Source organism: Dermacentor andersoni, chromosome 4 (assembly GCF_023375885.2).
Source record: "Dermacentor andersoni chromosome 4, qqDerAnde1_hic_scaffold, whole genome shotgun sequence".
In the NCBI taxonomy this organism is placed as follows: domain Eukaryota; kingdom Metazoa; phylum Arthropoda; class Arachnida; order Ixodida; family Ixodidae; genus Dermacentor; species Dermacentor andersoni.
The window spans coordinates 200,124,252-200,140,946 of record NC_092817.1 but is presented as its reverse complement, the minus strand read 5'-3'; the positions used below and the strand labels follow the sequence as shown (position 1 = coordinate 200,140,946).

The 16,695-nt window shown below is 46.9% G+C and overlaps 1 protein-coding gene across 1 annotated transcript in view; it reads left to right on the top strand.

Moving 5' to 3' along the window:
• smo (smoothened, frizzled class receptor) overlaps positions 1–16,695 on the top strand; it is a 137,594-nt gene that overhangs the window by 20,812 nt on the left and 100,087 nt on the right. The window contains exon 5 of the mRNA XM_050185370.3: positions 12,204–12,426. Within this exon, the coding sequence (XP_050041327.1) occupies positions 12,204–12,426 (223 nt within the window). The remainder of the gene's footprint in view (positions 1–12,203; positions 12,427–16,695) is intronic.

The window sequence follows — 16,695 nt, the reverse complement described above, 5'->3', positions numbered from 1 at the left end:
GTTTGGACGGCGCTCCGGTTGCATGCGATCATATTCGCCTCGATCTGAGCAAGGGTCATGTCAGCACTGTACACCGATGAAAGTCAACAGTGCTTGCGTCAACTCGGCGCTTGTAATCGGCAATAACCGGCAAATGCTTTGGTATCATCGAATTAGGCCACACGACGAGAGCTTCCTCAAGCTTTGGATGAACACCTTGGCTTGCATTCTTCTTTTGGGCACCAGATGGTTTTTTGGCCGCTTCCAAGATCTTGCCCTTGTTCTTGAGAAAATCCGAAACTGTTTGCTTAGAAATGCCGAACTCCTTGCTCACGTCAGCCTGCGATCGGCCGCTCACGACTTGCTTAATAATGGCGGCTTTCTTCTCCATTGTTAACCGACGGTACTGCTTTCCATGCTTCGATGCCATCGACGAGGACGACGAAAACGGAGTGGGGGCCATCGAAGGCAAGCGAAATCCTCAAGTTGCGAACAGTGGAGTTCGCTGACAAGCGTCGAAGCACCTAAGCCTAGCGTCGCAGAGCATACTTGACGCAACAGTACAACCACACACCATGCTAGCCAAAATGTGGCCTCCGCAAAAAACGAAATGGCGCTGCTCCGGAAGCTCCGCCGGAGGCGGAAGTGCGGCGATGAACATAGCCATCATCAACATAGACCAAATTGGTGTGTGACTGCTAGATTCGGCTAATTGTGGTTCAAAGCGGTGATGTGCTTCGGCTGCAAGTCGATTTCCTTCGCAAGGGCGCTGAGCGAGGAGCCAAAGGACCTTCCGTCGCGTCAAAAAGTCAGGAAAATTGGATGGCGGAGGGTTCGAGCATCCGAAACTTCAGATGTCCTTATGCATTGATTCTATGGGGCTCGTGGCAATGCCGTGAAGACGTCCGAAATATCAGGCATGTCCGAAAATTTGGGCGTCCGAAAAGTCAGTCGTTGACTGTACACATTTTGATCTACCTTTAAGGGGGTGCACGGGTCTTGGAGACTAAAAAAATCGCTAAGAAGCCGATTTTTCAGTTTTGTCATTTTCACAATCTAAACATCATGCGCTTGTCGACAAAAAATTAACGTGAAATAACGCGTCTTTGGGTGAAATGCCATATTTATCACGCGAGAGCTCATTTTCATCTGCAAGACACACCGAAAATCTCCCATCTTGTGCCGCTGACAGTTTCGAAACCGGTCAACGGAGCACCGCCATTTTGGTCTTGTTCGAAAGCATGTCCTTCCCGCTCCCTTTCCCGTCGAAAACGAGCATTCAAGGTCGCTTCAGGAGGGAGCAACCAGGCAAGAACAAGAGACACAATCCCACCATCATGTGACTAAATAACACATGATTTGAGCGCGGGAATGCCGCGCGTTGGCTACACCATTTTGCCTGAACCATCGCTCAGCGTGGACGTGATCAGTCGAGATGCCGAACCGTGCAGAACACAGAACAGGAATGCGAAGTCGTACTAAGCGACTCGCAGTAAAGAATTACGCTAAAGGTCGAATTTCCAAGGAAGCCCTGTCCATTTGGCCAAAGCAGGCAGATCCAAAACTGCGAGCTCGAGGATCATATGGTTCCTCGCGCACTTCACCACGGAAGGCGAAGCACTCCCGAACCTAAACGAGATGGCGTACCGGATGGCGCGAGACATGACCCGCTGCATCGAACAGGGCAACGTCTCTCGCACAATAGCGAACACTCCTCGCGCAGAATGGTACAGGCTCGCCAGATACAACGTCATAACCAGTGCATATTTGAACGCCAGAAGGATATACCCACCGCCGAGTCCCAAATTGAACAGGAGGCAGGCCGTCGCGTGGAGACAACTCCAGACGAACACCTTCCCTAATCCATTCCGTCTGAAACGTATCTTCCCAGATAAGCATCAGGACGACACGTGCAAATTGTGCCAGCAAGGACCAGCAACACTCAAACACATGCTGTGGGAGTGCAATGTAGTTATAGGAGGGATGGCAGTTGCTCTGGAGACCCTGTCGTCGAGGTGGGCCGCCGCTCTGCGCAGCTCAGACCTCGGAATCCAGACGTGGGCAGTCCAGCAAGCCTGTGAGGCGGCGTTGAGGCAGGGCCTTGACGTTCCCTCGTGGGAGACCTGAGCCCGGGTCGCGTTAAACCTTGCTGGACGTACAAGAAAGTTGTATCCATCCATGCAAACCGTGCACGGAAATTCCGTACAGTGCATAAATTCGGGAAGCGTAGTAGAAAGCATGCGGTGCAGCGAAAAGATGCATACGACCTTGTCGGACCGGCGGGCTTGCAGACGCCGCGGAACAGCGGTGCGACCGAGAAGTTGGGTGCAACACAACGGGAAGAGGCAATCATGACGGCTGTCACCGCAGCGGTCCCAAAAGCGGCTGACGGCATTGGCGCTTGGCCTGTGCTACGGAAAACGTCTATGCCGCTTGCGATGTCGACGGTGGACTGTGACCATACAGCGGACACCCCGGTAACAGATTGCGAGGTGGCGGTCGTCACGGGGGCGTGTGCTACAGAGATGTGCACTCGGCCAGACCGCGTGAGGATCGACACGGCATATCTCACGGAGGCGGAGCGAGATCTGATCTCCCAGGAAAAAACTGTGGAACTCTCCTCAGTTTCAGCGACGGAGCGTAAGGTGAAGTGCCTAACAAGTGAGCCCCGTCTGGAAAGTGCGTCGACAACAACGTACACCATCGTCGACCTCGACATGGTAAACTGTTCACTGAAAGTTGCTGGTTGCCAAATGTGCCGCAGAGCTGTGACTATTGAGCGGGACTCGCGGGTGTACGGCATTGCCGTGAAGCTGAAAGTTCTGTGCAGCAACTGCGGTGAAATTGACACGAAATGTAGCTTCCAACGAGTTGGTGGCACTGCCAACTGCAATCCTATCGAGGTTAATGTTCTCGCGGCGCATGCCGTACAGAGCACGGGAAACGGACAGACGGTGCTTAACGATATTTTTAACGATATTTTTGCCGCTATCGGAGTTTCGCACACAGGCCTTCACAACAAGACCTATCAGCACTATCTGAAATCAAAGCTAAATCCAGCTGCAACTAGTGCCTGCACTGAGAATATATGGCTAAGTGTGCCTCTTCAGTGAAGAATGTATACCGAAGCCTGAATTTTGGGAATGCAGGTAATATTGCACTTTCTTTTGGTGGCACTTTGCACACTCGGGGACATTCATCTCACATTTGAGTGGCCACAGTGATAGAGCTTTTTTCAGGTTATGTTCTTGACCATGTTGTCCTTTCGAATTTCTGCCTTGGCTGTGAGCTTGGCCCTAAACCTGAAGCCCCAGATTATGCTTACTGGAAGTCGCAGCATTTATGACAAAAGAACACGTCTTCCAAGGCAGGCCAGGTGTAGGTGGAGGCAGCACAAATTTTATTTCAGCGCTCGCTTTCGCTTCATGGCCTGAGGTACACAACCATGCTCTCCGATGGTGACAGCAGATCATGCAGTGCCTTTGATGGAGCAAAAGTCTATGGCTTCATACCTTTGGAAAAGGAAGACTGCGCAAACCACGTGCAGAAACGCTTGGGAACGGTGCTATGGAATCTTGTGCAGAAGCAGAAAGGGGAAAATGGTGAGCGCATCAGCGGTAAGGGCTGCCTGACAGGAGACCTCATAAATAAGCTAACAAGCTATTATGGTTGGGCACTGAAATCATATTCTGGAAATGTGGATGAGATACACACAGCAGTATGGGCTACATATTACCACGTAACCTCAACTGATGAGAAGCCCAACTGTAACTTTTGTCCCCACGACTCTTATTCATGGTGCAAATACAGTAGACTCCCGTTAAGACGAACTCGCTTAAGATGAACAGTGGAAGTCGTTTGTTTGGTTTCCCATAGAGTCAATGCAAAAAAAATCCGCTTAATATGAACACTGCACATGCGCTAATCGGTTAAGATGAACTTTCACGGCTGGCCGCGCCTTACCCGTGCAGCTTTACTCAACCATCTGAGCAGCACTTTAGGGGAAAGAAAGAAAAAAAAACGACAAAAATGAAAGCTTTTCTGCACTGTCGACCATCTGTGCGACGCAGGGAGACGAGGAGACCTAACCACCTCAGTGTTTCTGCGGAGGTTCCGCTGCTCCTCCGCTCCTCCTCTCCCACCCGTCTTCACTCACTCCTCTGTCTCCTCCTCGCTCGGCTACAAAAATTAGCCGCGCCCTCAAGTTCATTCTCTCCTTTGCCTCCCCATCGCCAGACCCTCCCCCTCTGCCCTGCACAGCGCCGATGCGATGAGCCCTTCATACGAGGCATTTTCAGCGCTGTGCTACTCCCCTTCCCCCCCACCGCAGCACCTCCCACAATGATCTCTCCTCTTTGTCGCCGCAGCAGGTTCGCGTCGCGCTGGCTTTCTCCAAACTTGCAGACTGCAGGGAGGAAACAGGACGCAGAGAGAGAAAGACCAAACGCGGCCTGACCAGTAAAGCCAGCGAAACTCGAAAAAAAAAAAGAGCGAAGAGAAAAAACGAGAAGAAAAAGCAGCCAATGCTGTTTCCCAATGGTGATCACGTGATAGTGCCGTCATGCCAGTGCTACCAACCTCCGCGCGTTAGCTGACCTCCAACTACGCCAACTACGCAGTAGGCATATCCCTTCTTCGTGGCATGTGTGCGCGCCGTGTGCCACTGTCTCCTGCCAATGCGAGGGCACTGAGGCATATCTTAGAAAATTAAGTGAGATATCTGCATTTGTAGCAGCCAGGCGATTTTCTCGACAGGCAAAAAAAAAAGAAAAAAGTTACAGCCTGAGCAACAGTCAACAGTGCCTGATGCTCTACTAGGGCAATGTGTAGTATACCACTAGTAGTGCTATAAATGCTTCTATTGCAGTTATTTTTTCCCTGAAAGGCCATTTCATTCATTTGTTCTCATATACAAGGTATTTGGACACACACTGCATGCTCAAACATCATTTTTAGAAGCACTTCTGATACGACGAACACTTCTCACGATCCCTTGATCCCTTGATGTTCATCTTAAAGGGAGTCTACTGTATAATGCACCCATGGCAAAAAATGAGCCCCCCCCCCCCTAAAAAGGCAGATCCAATCTGTCATATGCTGTAAGCAATGCACTGCGGCCAGTGTATGAGCGTCTCTCTGATAAGAAGCTCTTGCAGAGGTGCCAGAGAGTGAAGACGCAAAATGCCAGTGAATCGCTGCATTCGATCATTTGGAGCCTGGCGCCAAAAGAAAAGAATGCATCACTGTTTGATGTTCAGGCTGCCGTGGCAGAAGCTCTTATGCGGTTCAACCTTGGAAGCCACCAGTCTAGCTCGCACACACTCAGTGAGCTGCACGTGCAACAAACTTGCACAGGCAGTAGGCGAGCAGCCGAGAAAGACAGCCGCCGTGTGGTCAACGCAGACAGAAAGCATGCAACATTGGCAGCATTCCAGGAAGCCATCAAGAAGAGACTCAGAGAAAAGCCTGCTTTGGACTATTCTCGAGGAGCGTTAGGATTCATTGTAGTCGTGAATTTCATGATTTGGTCACATAAAAAGTATTTTTCACATTGCTAAAATTTTTTTGTGTTTTTCTCAGATCATGATTTTCGCAGACCCGAACATTTGGGATGTGCACTGTGTCTCTGCTAGTTCTTCGATTTGCACAATTCTTTTTTTCCCTGAATGCTAAACAGTCAGAGAGTGCAAGAAAACTATGATACAGTATGCTAGTGCAATGCAATTTCTTCAAATCTTGCAAGAATTAACAACAAAAAATTGTGTTACAAAGTTGCTAATTCATATTTTAATAACTTTGGCTGATATGTAGATAGAAATACGAAACTTTGTGTGTGCCCTCTTCAAAGATTCAAAAACATACCTAGTTAATTTTAGGTCTCTCAGTACAATAAATGTCTTGCAAGTCACATCCCAAATTTATAATAATAAATATTGCATAACTTCATTTTCCTTAAACATAGAAAAAAAACTGATTGCTTATTTGCAATCAGCTCACTAAACTGAAAGTTGAAGTCTCCAGAGTTAACAACAATAAAGTTCTGCTCATGCACCAGGTCCCCCCTTAGGAAGATCTGTGCGGTTGATGACTATTTTCATGGCTGCAGTGTGGCTAAAGGACAGCATCTGCTTAGCCACGTAGGTGACGCAGAGCAGTTAATCGGAAACGACATCGTATGTGTCGCCGGAAAAATCGTCTGTACGAACGGTGCCTCTTGGCTAAAGTCATTTGTGCAGTTTCCCTTAAAATGTCTGCTACAAATTGTCTCTGTTGGCATACACGGATTTCCATTGGCACTGTGCCGAAATATACAAAATATGTCACCGCATAGCACATATACAACATGCATACAGAACTTTAACTAGTACATCTCCTACAATATAGAATAGAGGCAACAGCGTAAATAGTTTGGTAATTCTTTAACAGTGGTCAAGAGACGGAAGTTGAAAGCATTAGTATTCATTTCTGCTTCAGCAATACCGGCGTGACCAAGACGCGAGTGTGTATCCTCCAGTAACTCGATCGATCGGTGCAGTGGTGATGCAAAAATGAACTGCGGTCATGTGCAATGCATCATGGACATATTTAATTTCTCAGCACATGTGAACTCCAGCCACTGCTAGCACATGCAGCAGACGTTTCCATTCTTGGGCAGCGCACAGACCAACGAAACACGAGAAAGAAGACAGCGCGAGCGCTGGTTCAACAACTGAAAGTTTTTATTTGAAGAAAGAGTTTATATACCCAGTAATCTTGAAATCCATGTGGATTACATGTAAAAATCATCATATACTCACGAGCAATCATTGAACGAGATCTCTTTGTTTGCCAGTTGTTTACTTACTTTGTTTGGCGCACCGCGGATGTCTCTCGTCTGCCTTTTGCGTATTTTTTTCTTGGGGATTGATAGAATTTCACTGGTGGTATCAACCTTTTCGCATTTACATTGCTGTTATGGCAGTTAGCAAAACAATATTAACTTCCAGTCTTCCGATGAGACGCCATCATAAACAAGAGACGTTTCGCACACAGCACAACCTAAGCGCGAGCACGACCTTGGAGGGAAGCGACGGAAACGTACACCCGTGGGAGGTGAAATCTTCCGCCAGGGGAGAGACGAGTGCTGGCGTCTAGGATGAAACTTGACATGAGGACGTCTATACATCAGTTTTATGCGGGGAAGCATAGCAAAAGTTTAAAGGGGCAATTGTCACGGGGCATGGTTTGTTTCCTTTAATTATACATACTACGACCGTCGTCTCCTATGACAGTACGAGCCTTAATACGCCTAATGACTGGTTGTAATTTTAATTCACGTTAACTGGCTTTAATAAGCGGCTGCAATGATTGGCCACAGTACAGAGGCACGCCAGATGCACACTGCTGCTAACATCCTGAAGGCACGGCAGAGTGCTGGATTTGTGTTTGTAGCCCCCCCCCCCCCCCTCCTCATCAGCTCGATATCACTGATTTTATCTGTTTTGCACTAGGTAGGGTTTAATGTACATGTTTTACTTTAATAAATCAAGCATTAACGTGTCAAAAATGTTTGGTTACTTAGGTTACTTATGAAAATTGTGGACTCGCTATTGCAAACTGAATGTTTTCGTGATTTTTATCACTAATTAAAGATCTACAGGCACTATTACCAAAATTTGCATGCGCTAGACAGTTTCAGTATCAGGGTAATCTGCTTCAAAATTCAGCTTAAGATTCTGCTTAGGACAGTTGCAGTGCAGCGCTCGTGTTGATATAACCATTCTGTGTTCCATTGTGGTTTTGAAGTGTGCTGCCGTATATCCCTTATAGCACCAAAGTTCAGGTTGGCCTGCTTCAAACTGCTTCAAAATGAAATTTTATCTGCTCTAAATTGCTCCAAAATGAAATTTAGTCTGCACCAAGCTGCTCCAACATGCAATTTTGTCTGCTCCAAAATGCAACTTTACTTGCTCCAAAAATTGCTCCAAGATGACTTTGGCCAGTCCCACCCCTGTAAGCATTACCGTGTTTGATGGGTCTTCTTAAGGAGACCATGCTCCCTACGCACTTTAGAAAGTCACATGCACTATCACGTCATTGTGTGGGTCACAGTTCATGGAAGGTCCCGCACAAGTCACTTGGCCGCAGACATCGCGTCCGCCTCGCTCTCAGCCAGTCAGTGCACTCCACAACACAAGTGCAAAAAGAGAAATGAAAACTGATGATAAAATAATGGTCGCGAGAAACCACAGCTTCAAAAGAAATGTGATAATATATTGTCCCCTTGGGCCATGTGACTGGCGCAAACCATGGCAGAGCCAGTATGCGCACTCGAGACGCAACACGTATCCCACACACAAAAAAAAAACATACACAAAATACAGAGAGATTGGTAAAGGGCAGAAAAATAAACTATTTAACAAACGCAGTACAAGAAAAAAACGAACATGGCCGGGACAACAAAACTGAATTATAAATTAAGTGCCAGTTGCCCTTCACAATTCCCGCTTCTCTTCTAGTCATACTCGCTGGTGTTGCATTCCTGCAATCCCCTGAGCACTCCCGACGCAAAGGTGGCGAGTCCGGTACTTCCTCTGGAGTTGTTCAATCTGTTGTTGAAGGGCCTCCTGGTCATTCATGGCGATGCGTCATGTCTGTTGTCTGGGTCACCAGTGCGGGATGTTGCATTGACTGAGAACGGATACCAAAATAAAACAAGGACGGCAGTTTATTGCCTCGGCAGCAGTAGCAGGTGATCGTACCAGCACTTTGCAAGTCTGGTTAGCAAGTGTGTTTTTCAAGCCACGTAGCCTGCTTTTTGTAGCTTCCCTGTCACCAATGGTAGGCGGTGCCGCTGCGGTGCCGATGTTGCTTATTGGCGACGCAGCGCAGCATGCAGCCATGCTTCGCCAGGGTGGACGTTGACGAGGTGGAGGCTGTGCTGAAATGTTGCAGAGAGCGTATTGCCACAGTATCAACTTATAAGCAGCTTTGTGTGCCAGTGTATTTGTTGTGCAGTCGAACCCCCTTATAACATTGCCGGATTTAACAATACAGTCAAACGTCAATGTAACAGACCTCGATTTAACAAAACTTGGTATATAACAACCTAGCTTCATTTCCTTATCTTTGTTCTATAAAAAACAATATTCTTTATCACAATTTCCCAAAGTGATCTTGTGCCATGGCTTTGATTTAACGTTTTTGGCCATTTCAAGTGTATGCATGGTGCTTTTATGGCTATTAATCTAGCAAAGAGCTATTAAAGTTTCAGTGGCAAAAAACATTGTCATCTAAATGGCATAATTGGGTTCCTCAAAGCACGCACGCAGTAGCACGGCATGCAGGAAATACTACTGTGCCAGCTGTCACATTGGTAAAGAACCTGAAGAGGCCACAGGTGCATGGCATCTTGGAGTAGTAATAGTCAGTCACGAAAGCCAATGCAAATGCTGCTTGTAGTAACAGTGCTGATGGCGAAGGCCATGCTTTTATGGGTAAAGGTGCTGGAAGCGAGGTTGTCAGCCATGTTTCATCCCTAGTGACAGTTCCTCCAGCATACAAAGAAATGGGGGGGGGGGGGTATTGACCACGCAGCAAGGACAAATCTTGGTGCTTGGGGAGGACAAATCTTGGTATCTTTTTACACTTTTGTTTTTAATTTGTGGGCATCATCTGATGATGGCTGCGGGCATTAAGCACGACCATGGTGAAGATTTGTGGTGCTGTTTAACATGCTACATGCAAATCTTGGATGCCATGAGCCACGCTGATGCATTGCTCTCAATGCTGCGGGCACTTGTAATCGCACAATTTTGGCCCAACCTTCTTGCGATCGTTTGTTTATAAGTGCTTACTGACAAGATATACAGTCGAACCTCGATATATCGAACAGCGAGGTGATTGCGAAATAGTTCGATATAGCCAGAATTCGATATATAAAATGACGTAAAAAAGGCGTCAAAAATCTTCTTGAAACCAATCAATGAACCAAGGGCGCGATCGGGGATCGCTGTTCGTTTGCGCCGCGTGCAATTGGCCTAGGCTGCACCGACTTTGTCATCCGGGAGCGCGCGGTCGATTGTGCCGCGTATGCCGCGCCTATTTCATCAGCCATGCGAAGTCGGTGTGGTCCAGGCCAATCGCGTGCGGCGCAACCGACCACGCGTTTAGAACAACAATCCCAAATTGCATCCCAATCGTGACGCAGTAAATACTCACTTGAAGCTTCACACAAAGTATTTATTTATTTGACTGAAAGTACTGCAGCAGTGTAGCCTGCTTCTTATTGGCAGCCGCGTGCTTAAACACTGAGTCCTTAACATAGTAAAAGATCCACAAGTGATAGGCCGGTGGTGTAGAAGGGCCAAAGCAGCTACAGCCTCAGTTGTAGCATCAGTGCTTGCGGGATCAGCCTCGGCAGCATCTTCGTTTGGCCACTACTTCTGCTGCGATCTCCACGTTCATCAGTCGCAGCATTTTGAAACACTGTCAGTAATGAAGTATTAGTGGCATCTGCCAAGGCGTCTATGAGTGAGCCCAGTGAGCGCGCGCTGTCGCATGTCTTTGTGGATGCAAACCGCCAGTTCTCACGAGGAACGGCAGGCGCATAGCGCGGCACCACGGAGGAGTCAGTGCGGCAAATGCAATGCGTCATTGATGTTGTCGAACTAGCCAAGCCGTCTTGTATGTACGCCGCTACGTTCAAATGACACCCTCAGTGTGATTGATGTGTGCAGCTATAGTGCGCAGCAGTTGGGAACGCCCATCGCACCACCGCTATCTTCGAGGGTGTTGCGGGAAAGCTCACCATCTGTCAACAGATTGCACATGGTCTAGGGTGCCAGAGTTCGATATATCCATTTCACGTCTGACCCCGTTTGAAAAAAATAAATAAATAAATAAAGATGATGCCGTTTTCCAAGTGATATAGAAAGTCTTCGATATACGCAAGGAATGTTCTGGGAACCTGTGAAATTATCATTACTGCTAAATCTTTAAAAAAACCTCAACTTAACAAAATTCCCAATTTAGCAAAGTTTTTGCTGCAAGTTCGACTTCATTACATCAAGGTTTGACTGTATGTCTGATGTAACAGTGAGCAGCCATGACGCCATGAACTTTTGTGTGTGTTCTATGGTAAAATAAACTGCTTACTATAGTGTTCCCATGCCACATTATTGGTTATAACAAATAAATCTAGCTACTGGGTGTTTGTGCCGGAAGGAAGAGGAACGCAAAATCCTGGAAAAAGAAAAGAATAAATGCAGGCTGTTGTGCCTTAGCTGCAGTGCATCTCACGTGCCTCTCGCCAGTCTCTCTTGCACCCCTAAAAACACGAGTAGACTGCATGCAGCACGGTGATATATTGTTAAAACCGGTAATGGGTAGGGGGGTTCAACTGTACCTCGTTCTGCCTAATTAAAATTTTTTGCGTGACTGTGTTATCAGAATTATAGTTTAATGCAATTAAATTGTTTTGCCACATATATTATAAATGTGCTCGACTGTACCTGCAGAGTGTCAGGGTGGCAGGTAAGATTTGTTTTGTTTACTTTGTATCCAGAATGGTGTATCACAGTTGCAGAGGGCATTTTAATGTGAGAGTTGTGCAACTGATCCAGCCAGCACAATGTGCAGCAGTACTGATGGCATGCTCCACTCCCTAGTGTTTTTATATCTGATTTGTCCTGCTCAGTTACCATTCGGATCACAAACAATCGAGAAGGCAGGGAACTGAAAATGCCAGTCTCTTGTAGCATGGTTGATCAGGCACACAACTTACCAGCAAAAGGGTCCAGAACTGGTGAAAATGAACCTGACTGGAATAATGTGGTTGCATGCAAGGTTTTTTGTTCCCTTGGCCCTTAGCTCCTTGATGGAAATGAAGGGAAACAACAGACCTGGAAAACAACAGAAAGAGGCATTCTTGCTTCAGTCACCATTATACTCTTGTCACCATTGCCTCACTGGATTTGTTGCAGGGGTGGCGGGGAGTGTATGAGAGAGAACGAAGCAAAAATAGGAAAGGTCGGGATGTGATGCAGCCAGCTGTCTCGTGCTACAGACGTTAAAGGGAATACTGGTAGCAGAAAAGTCACAGGAAGTAATATGTCATTTTCAGAGGCAAGGGGGAGAGGAAAGAGGCAGTGTGTGTCCTGCTTGTGCTACAAGCCATTGACAAGTGGTTGTGTCGCATTTTTCCGTGCCTCCCTGGTGTACCCTTAATGTTTTTCATTACCCAGCTCAGGGGAGAACCTGTCGTGTGTGGCCATCTTCTTCCTCTGTTACTACTTCCTCCTGGCATCCCTCTGCTGGCTGGTCCTCCTCGCCTATGCCTGGGAGCACCGGCTGCAGCAGGGTTCTTCTCCCTCCTCCTCACCCCTACAGGCCAAGGCGGCCTACTTCCACCTGGTTGCCTGGAGCGTCCCCTTTGTCCTCTTCATCATCGTCATGGCCCTGGGGCTGGTGGGTGGCTCTTGCCTATTCAGATGCAGCGATTGGTACATTTGACTAGCTACTCTCGAGCTCTCTGAAGTGTGAATACCGAATAGTAGATTTCATATAGAATGAAGAAAGAAACCTGAATATTGAATCAAATAACAAATATCAGAAATGTTTTCTCAAAATTTATTGCCTACCTATATTACGCAAAAAAAGAAAAGTTGCTGCACATGCTCAATAGTTTTCCTAGAATTGCATACCAAGAATGTAGCAAGCTATGAGTGACTTGGATATATGGAAATCAAGATATTCGGTGCAGCCTACACTCATATATATATATATATATATATATATATATATATATATATACACACACACACACAGACACACAACCACACACAGTGGAAACCCGTTGATACGTTCCTTGCTACTGTATTTTCCAAGCTGCTATGTCAAATTTTCTTGGTCCCGACCTAAATCCTATTGACTTCTACGTACAATCGCTGACCATTTATTCGGACTTCATGGGGACCACGGAAATGTCCGAATAAACAGGTGTCCGAAAAAACTGATTCAGAAAAAAAAAAATCCTATATTTCCACCTACTTGTTCGGGCTTGGCAGTAGGCTTGAAGGAATCATGGATGCGCCGTTGCACGCTGTTCCGTTTGTGCGCAATCAGATCAGCCTGAATCTCGGAGAGGGTCGTGTCGTCATATAGGCGGCTGAAAGCACAGTCACTGCTTGTACAAGCTCCGCAAGCGATGGCAGCGGTACAGATGGTGCATCATCTTCTGACTCTGAGTCATTGTCCAGCGGGGCAGCAGAAACCTGACGAATGATCTCGTCGTTGTTGAGTTCTGCACATGTCAATACAGAACTGTCAGCATCTGTGAAACTGTCAAATGAGACGGTGTCTGGAATTGCAATGCCACCACTGCGCAGGTCTCGAAGAACATTTTCAGCATCAGTAGGGAGCACATCAGAAGGAGACAGATCCTGGGCCTCCACGGCACCTGCTTCGTCGATTACAACAAATCCAGCATGCCGAAAGCAGTTCTGTAGAGTGACAGGGGTCACCGCCTTTCAAGTATCTGCAAGCATGTTTATTGCCGACAGAAGGCTAACAGCGTATTGCTTGCCGGCGTAGATGCAGAGGACCATGCAGCTCAAGAGGCATACTCTGTAGAGGACCTTCAAATTTTTTATAACTCCCTGGTCCATGGGCTGAAGGACACTCATGGTTTTGGGCGGCAGGAATTCCAAGCGGATGGACTCAAGATCATGGATGTGACCATGTGCACCGCATTTATCTACAAAAAGCAGTACCTTCCAGTTTTGCGACTTGAGCTTCCTGTTGAGTTTGCTGATGTAGTCACTAAATAGCTGCTGCATGATTCACGCTTTTGTGTTGGCCTCATACCACACGGGCAGCGACTTCGCTCCCATTAAACACCTCGGGCTTTTTGATTTTCCAATCACTAAAAGCGGAAACTTCTCTGTCCCTGAAATGTTGCTGCCTACCATTATAGTAACACGCTCTTTACTATGCTTCCCACCGTGGTAGGGATCGCCAGACACAGAAAGGGTCTTATCGAGCAGCATCTTATAGAATAGGGTTATTTTGTCGCAGTTAAAAACATTGTCTGGCGAAAACTGGCACAACATTGACTCCAGAGTCTCTGTGCGGTAATTTGCAACAAGGGTCCATTCGACGGCACCACTCTTGCCACACATCCTCTTGAAAGTGAGGTCATACCTTTTCTTGAATTTATGGAGCCATCTGTCACTGAACATAAAGCCCTCAATGTTCTTCCCGAGAGCGAGCGTCTCTGCCTTCTGCTTCAGGTCTCCAGGCACAGGAATCCGCTTGGCGACCGTGGCACACTACCACATGTGGAGGGCTTCTTCGAGCTTCGATTGGCTGCTGTCTCTGGAATTTTTCTTTTCCAAGCTGGAGGAAGACTTAGTTGCTTCGCTGAGAATCTTCGTTTTGTTTCGCGTGTAATCCGAGACCGTCTGCTTCGAAATATTAAATTCTCGGGTAACTCCGCTTTGAGACCGGCCACTCTGGACTTGCTGCACAATGGCCATCTTTTTCTCCATTGGCATTGGGGTATATTTAGTACCACACTTGCCGGCATTCCCCAGCGCAGTCTGCGTTGGCACTGTCGGCGCCATTAGACACTTGATGCGATATTTCCGTATGCCGCATTGTATCACCGCAACCTCGATTCAGCACACAAAGCAAACACTACCGCGCCGTCGCACCGACACCAGTTGCACAAAATAAAAACGTGGCCTACTCGCAGCGTCGTGCATGAAGAAAGAAAGAAATTAGCTGCTGGATTGCCTTGACATGACCTACTAAGCTGAGACCGGAACTGCTGTAGCCACTTTACTGAACCAGGCAGAAACAATGATGATGAGCGGGGATTTGCAGTAGCGCCACCTCGTGGGGCAGCAAAGAGGCTCAGTTCAAAACAAAAATGGCGTTCAGTAAGTTGAACCATGCACTGGTCAGAGTCGGTGGGGGTAAGTGCCGTCGATTGAGTTGGCTCAAGCAGTGTCCAAAAAATCAAATGAGAGGTTGCAAGGTGTCTGAACTTTCGGCAGTTACTATACACTATAGTCTATGGGGAGAATGGCGGTGCCGCGAGAAAGTCCGAATAATCGAGCATGTCTGAGTTTTTGGAGTGCGAAAAATCATTCGGTGACTGTATTCTCCTTGCGTCACCAATCTGTAATGTTCCTGCATCTTACTTTGCGCTAGAATCTGGCGGTTACATAAATTTAGCTGTGCAGCCAACTTGTACGTTGCAACAAGCTATCGGCAAGTTGCAACAAGCGACCGAAGTTTGCAGTAAGCAACTAAAGCTTACAGTGATCGACCATGATTTACAATAAGCGACCAAAGTTGCACGAAGCTAGGTGCTGCACACAGGCACAGAGCAGTTGGTGAGGCACCCGAAGCAAAGTGCACATCAGTTAAAGCCTACCGGGAATGACCACACTGGGCAAAATCCACTGAGTGCAGCATTACATTGATATTCGAGCCGGCAACGATCATATGCGTAGTATAATCGCTGGTTCTCATAAGTCGGCTTCGCCGCAATGGAGCCGTGTTGTGCGGTGTAGCATAAGCAAAATATTGCAGTCGGGCATATTGACACGTGTACTTGTTTGTCTTTATCGGGCTACAAGTTTCATCGCCTAACAAATATTATTGCACAGCGCAGGATGTGCCTGCATATATCGGAAGTTTCTGGAATGTTATTGATGCTTCCATCTGCTGTCTGTGACCGAATCTTGTGTAATCTGATCGCATGTGTGCGCGACGCGAATAATGTTAAACTTTGTGGAAGGCACACGGATCCCAGTGATTACTCTGGAACATTCGACGACTGATGTATAAAAGCAGACGCGCTTGACCCGCTGATCAGATTTTCGCCGATCGCCGACTGTGTTTGCCGCTGTCGCCGTTCTTTGAGTGTAGCCTGTATTTGAGGGCACAAGTTCGCCCAATAAAATGCTAGTTTCATCTTTCTCAGTTTGGCTGCTTTCTTCACAGTCACTGCCACGAGACAATATTGAGAATTTAAAGGGGCTACTGTCGCAAAACATTGTACATGTCTCTTAATTATACACGCGCGCCCACACCATTCTTGGTCACGTTACGAGCACTGAGACATCTAATAACTGTCCTGGCAGCCACTCGGAGCTATTTCTGAAATAGCTGTGGTGATTGGCGGCCTTCCTCACACTTACATTTTCCAAGCTGTTAAATTTTTTTTGATGGTCTCTTGATAAATGTATCAATGGTGTTCTACTGTGTGTTTATATATATATATGCATACATACATACATACATACACTCACATATATACACCATATCTATTCGAATCTAGGCCGATAGCTTTTTAAGTAATCACGTACAAAATTTTAGGGTCGGCTTAGATTTGAGGATTTTAAAAAATGCGCCAATTTGTAATCGAAAATGATAAATATGGTGCATAGCTAGCGATATCTAGAAAAGTCAGTATTGAAGCCGCTACTAGCTGCCCCAGTAGCCAACTAAAGTACACGAGCGATGTCATCGCTTTGACCTCTGCATTTACCTGTGTCGTATCGGAGCTGGTTCTTTATTCTATGGTATCGGCGTGCATCATGGCGTTATCGTAATGGCACCAAACAGATGATGCCACTATATTGCCGCTTTCAAACGAAACGTTGCGCTAGCCACAGAGGCATAGTAAGCCAGGCGGGACTTCAGCCTCAATGAGAAAAATGTCCG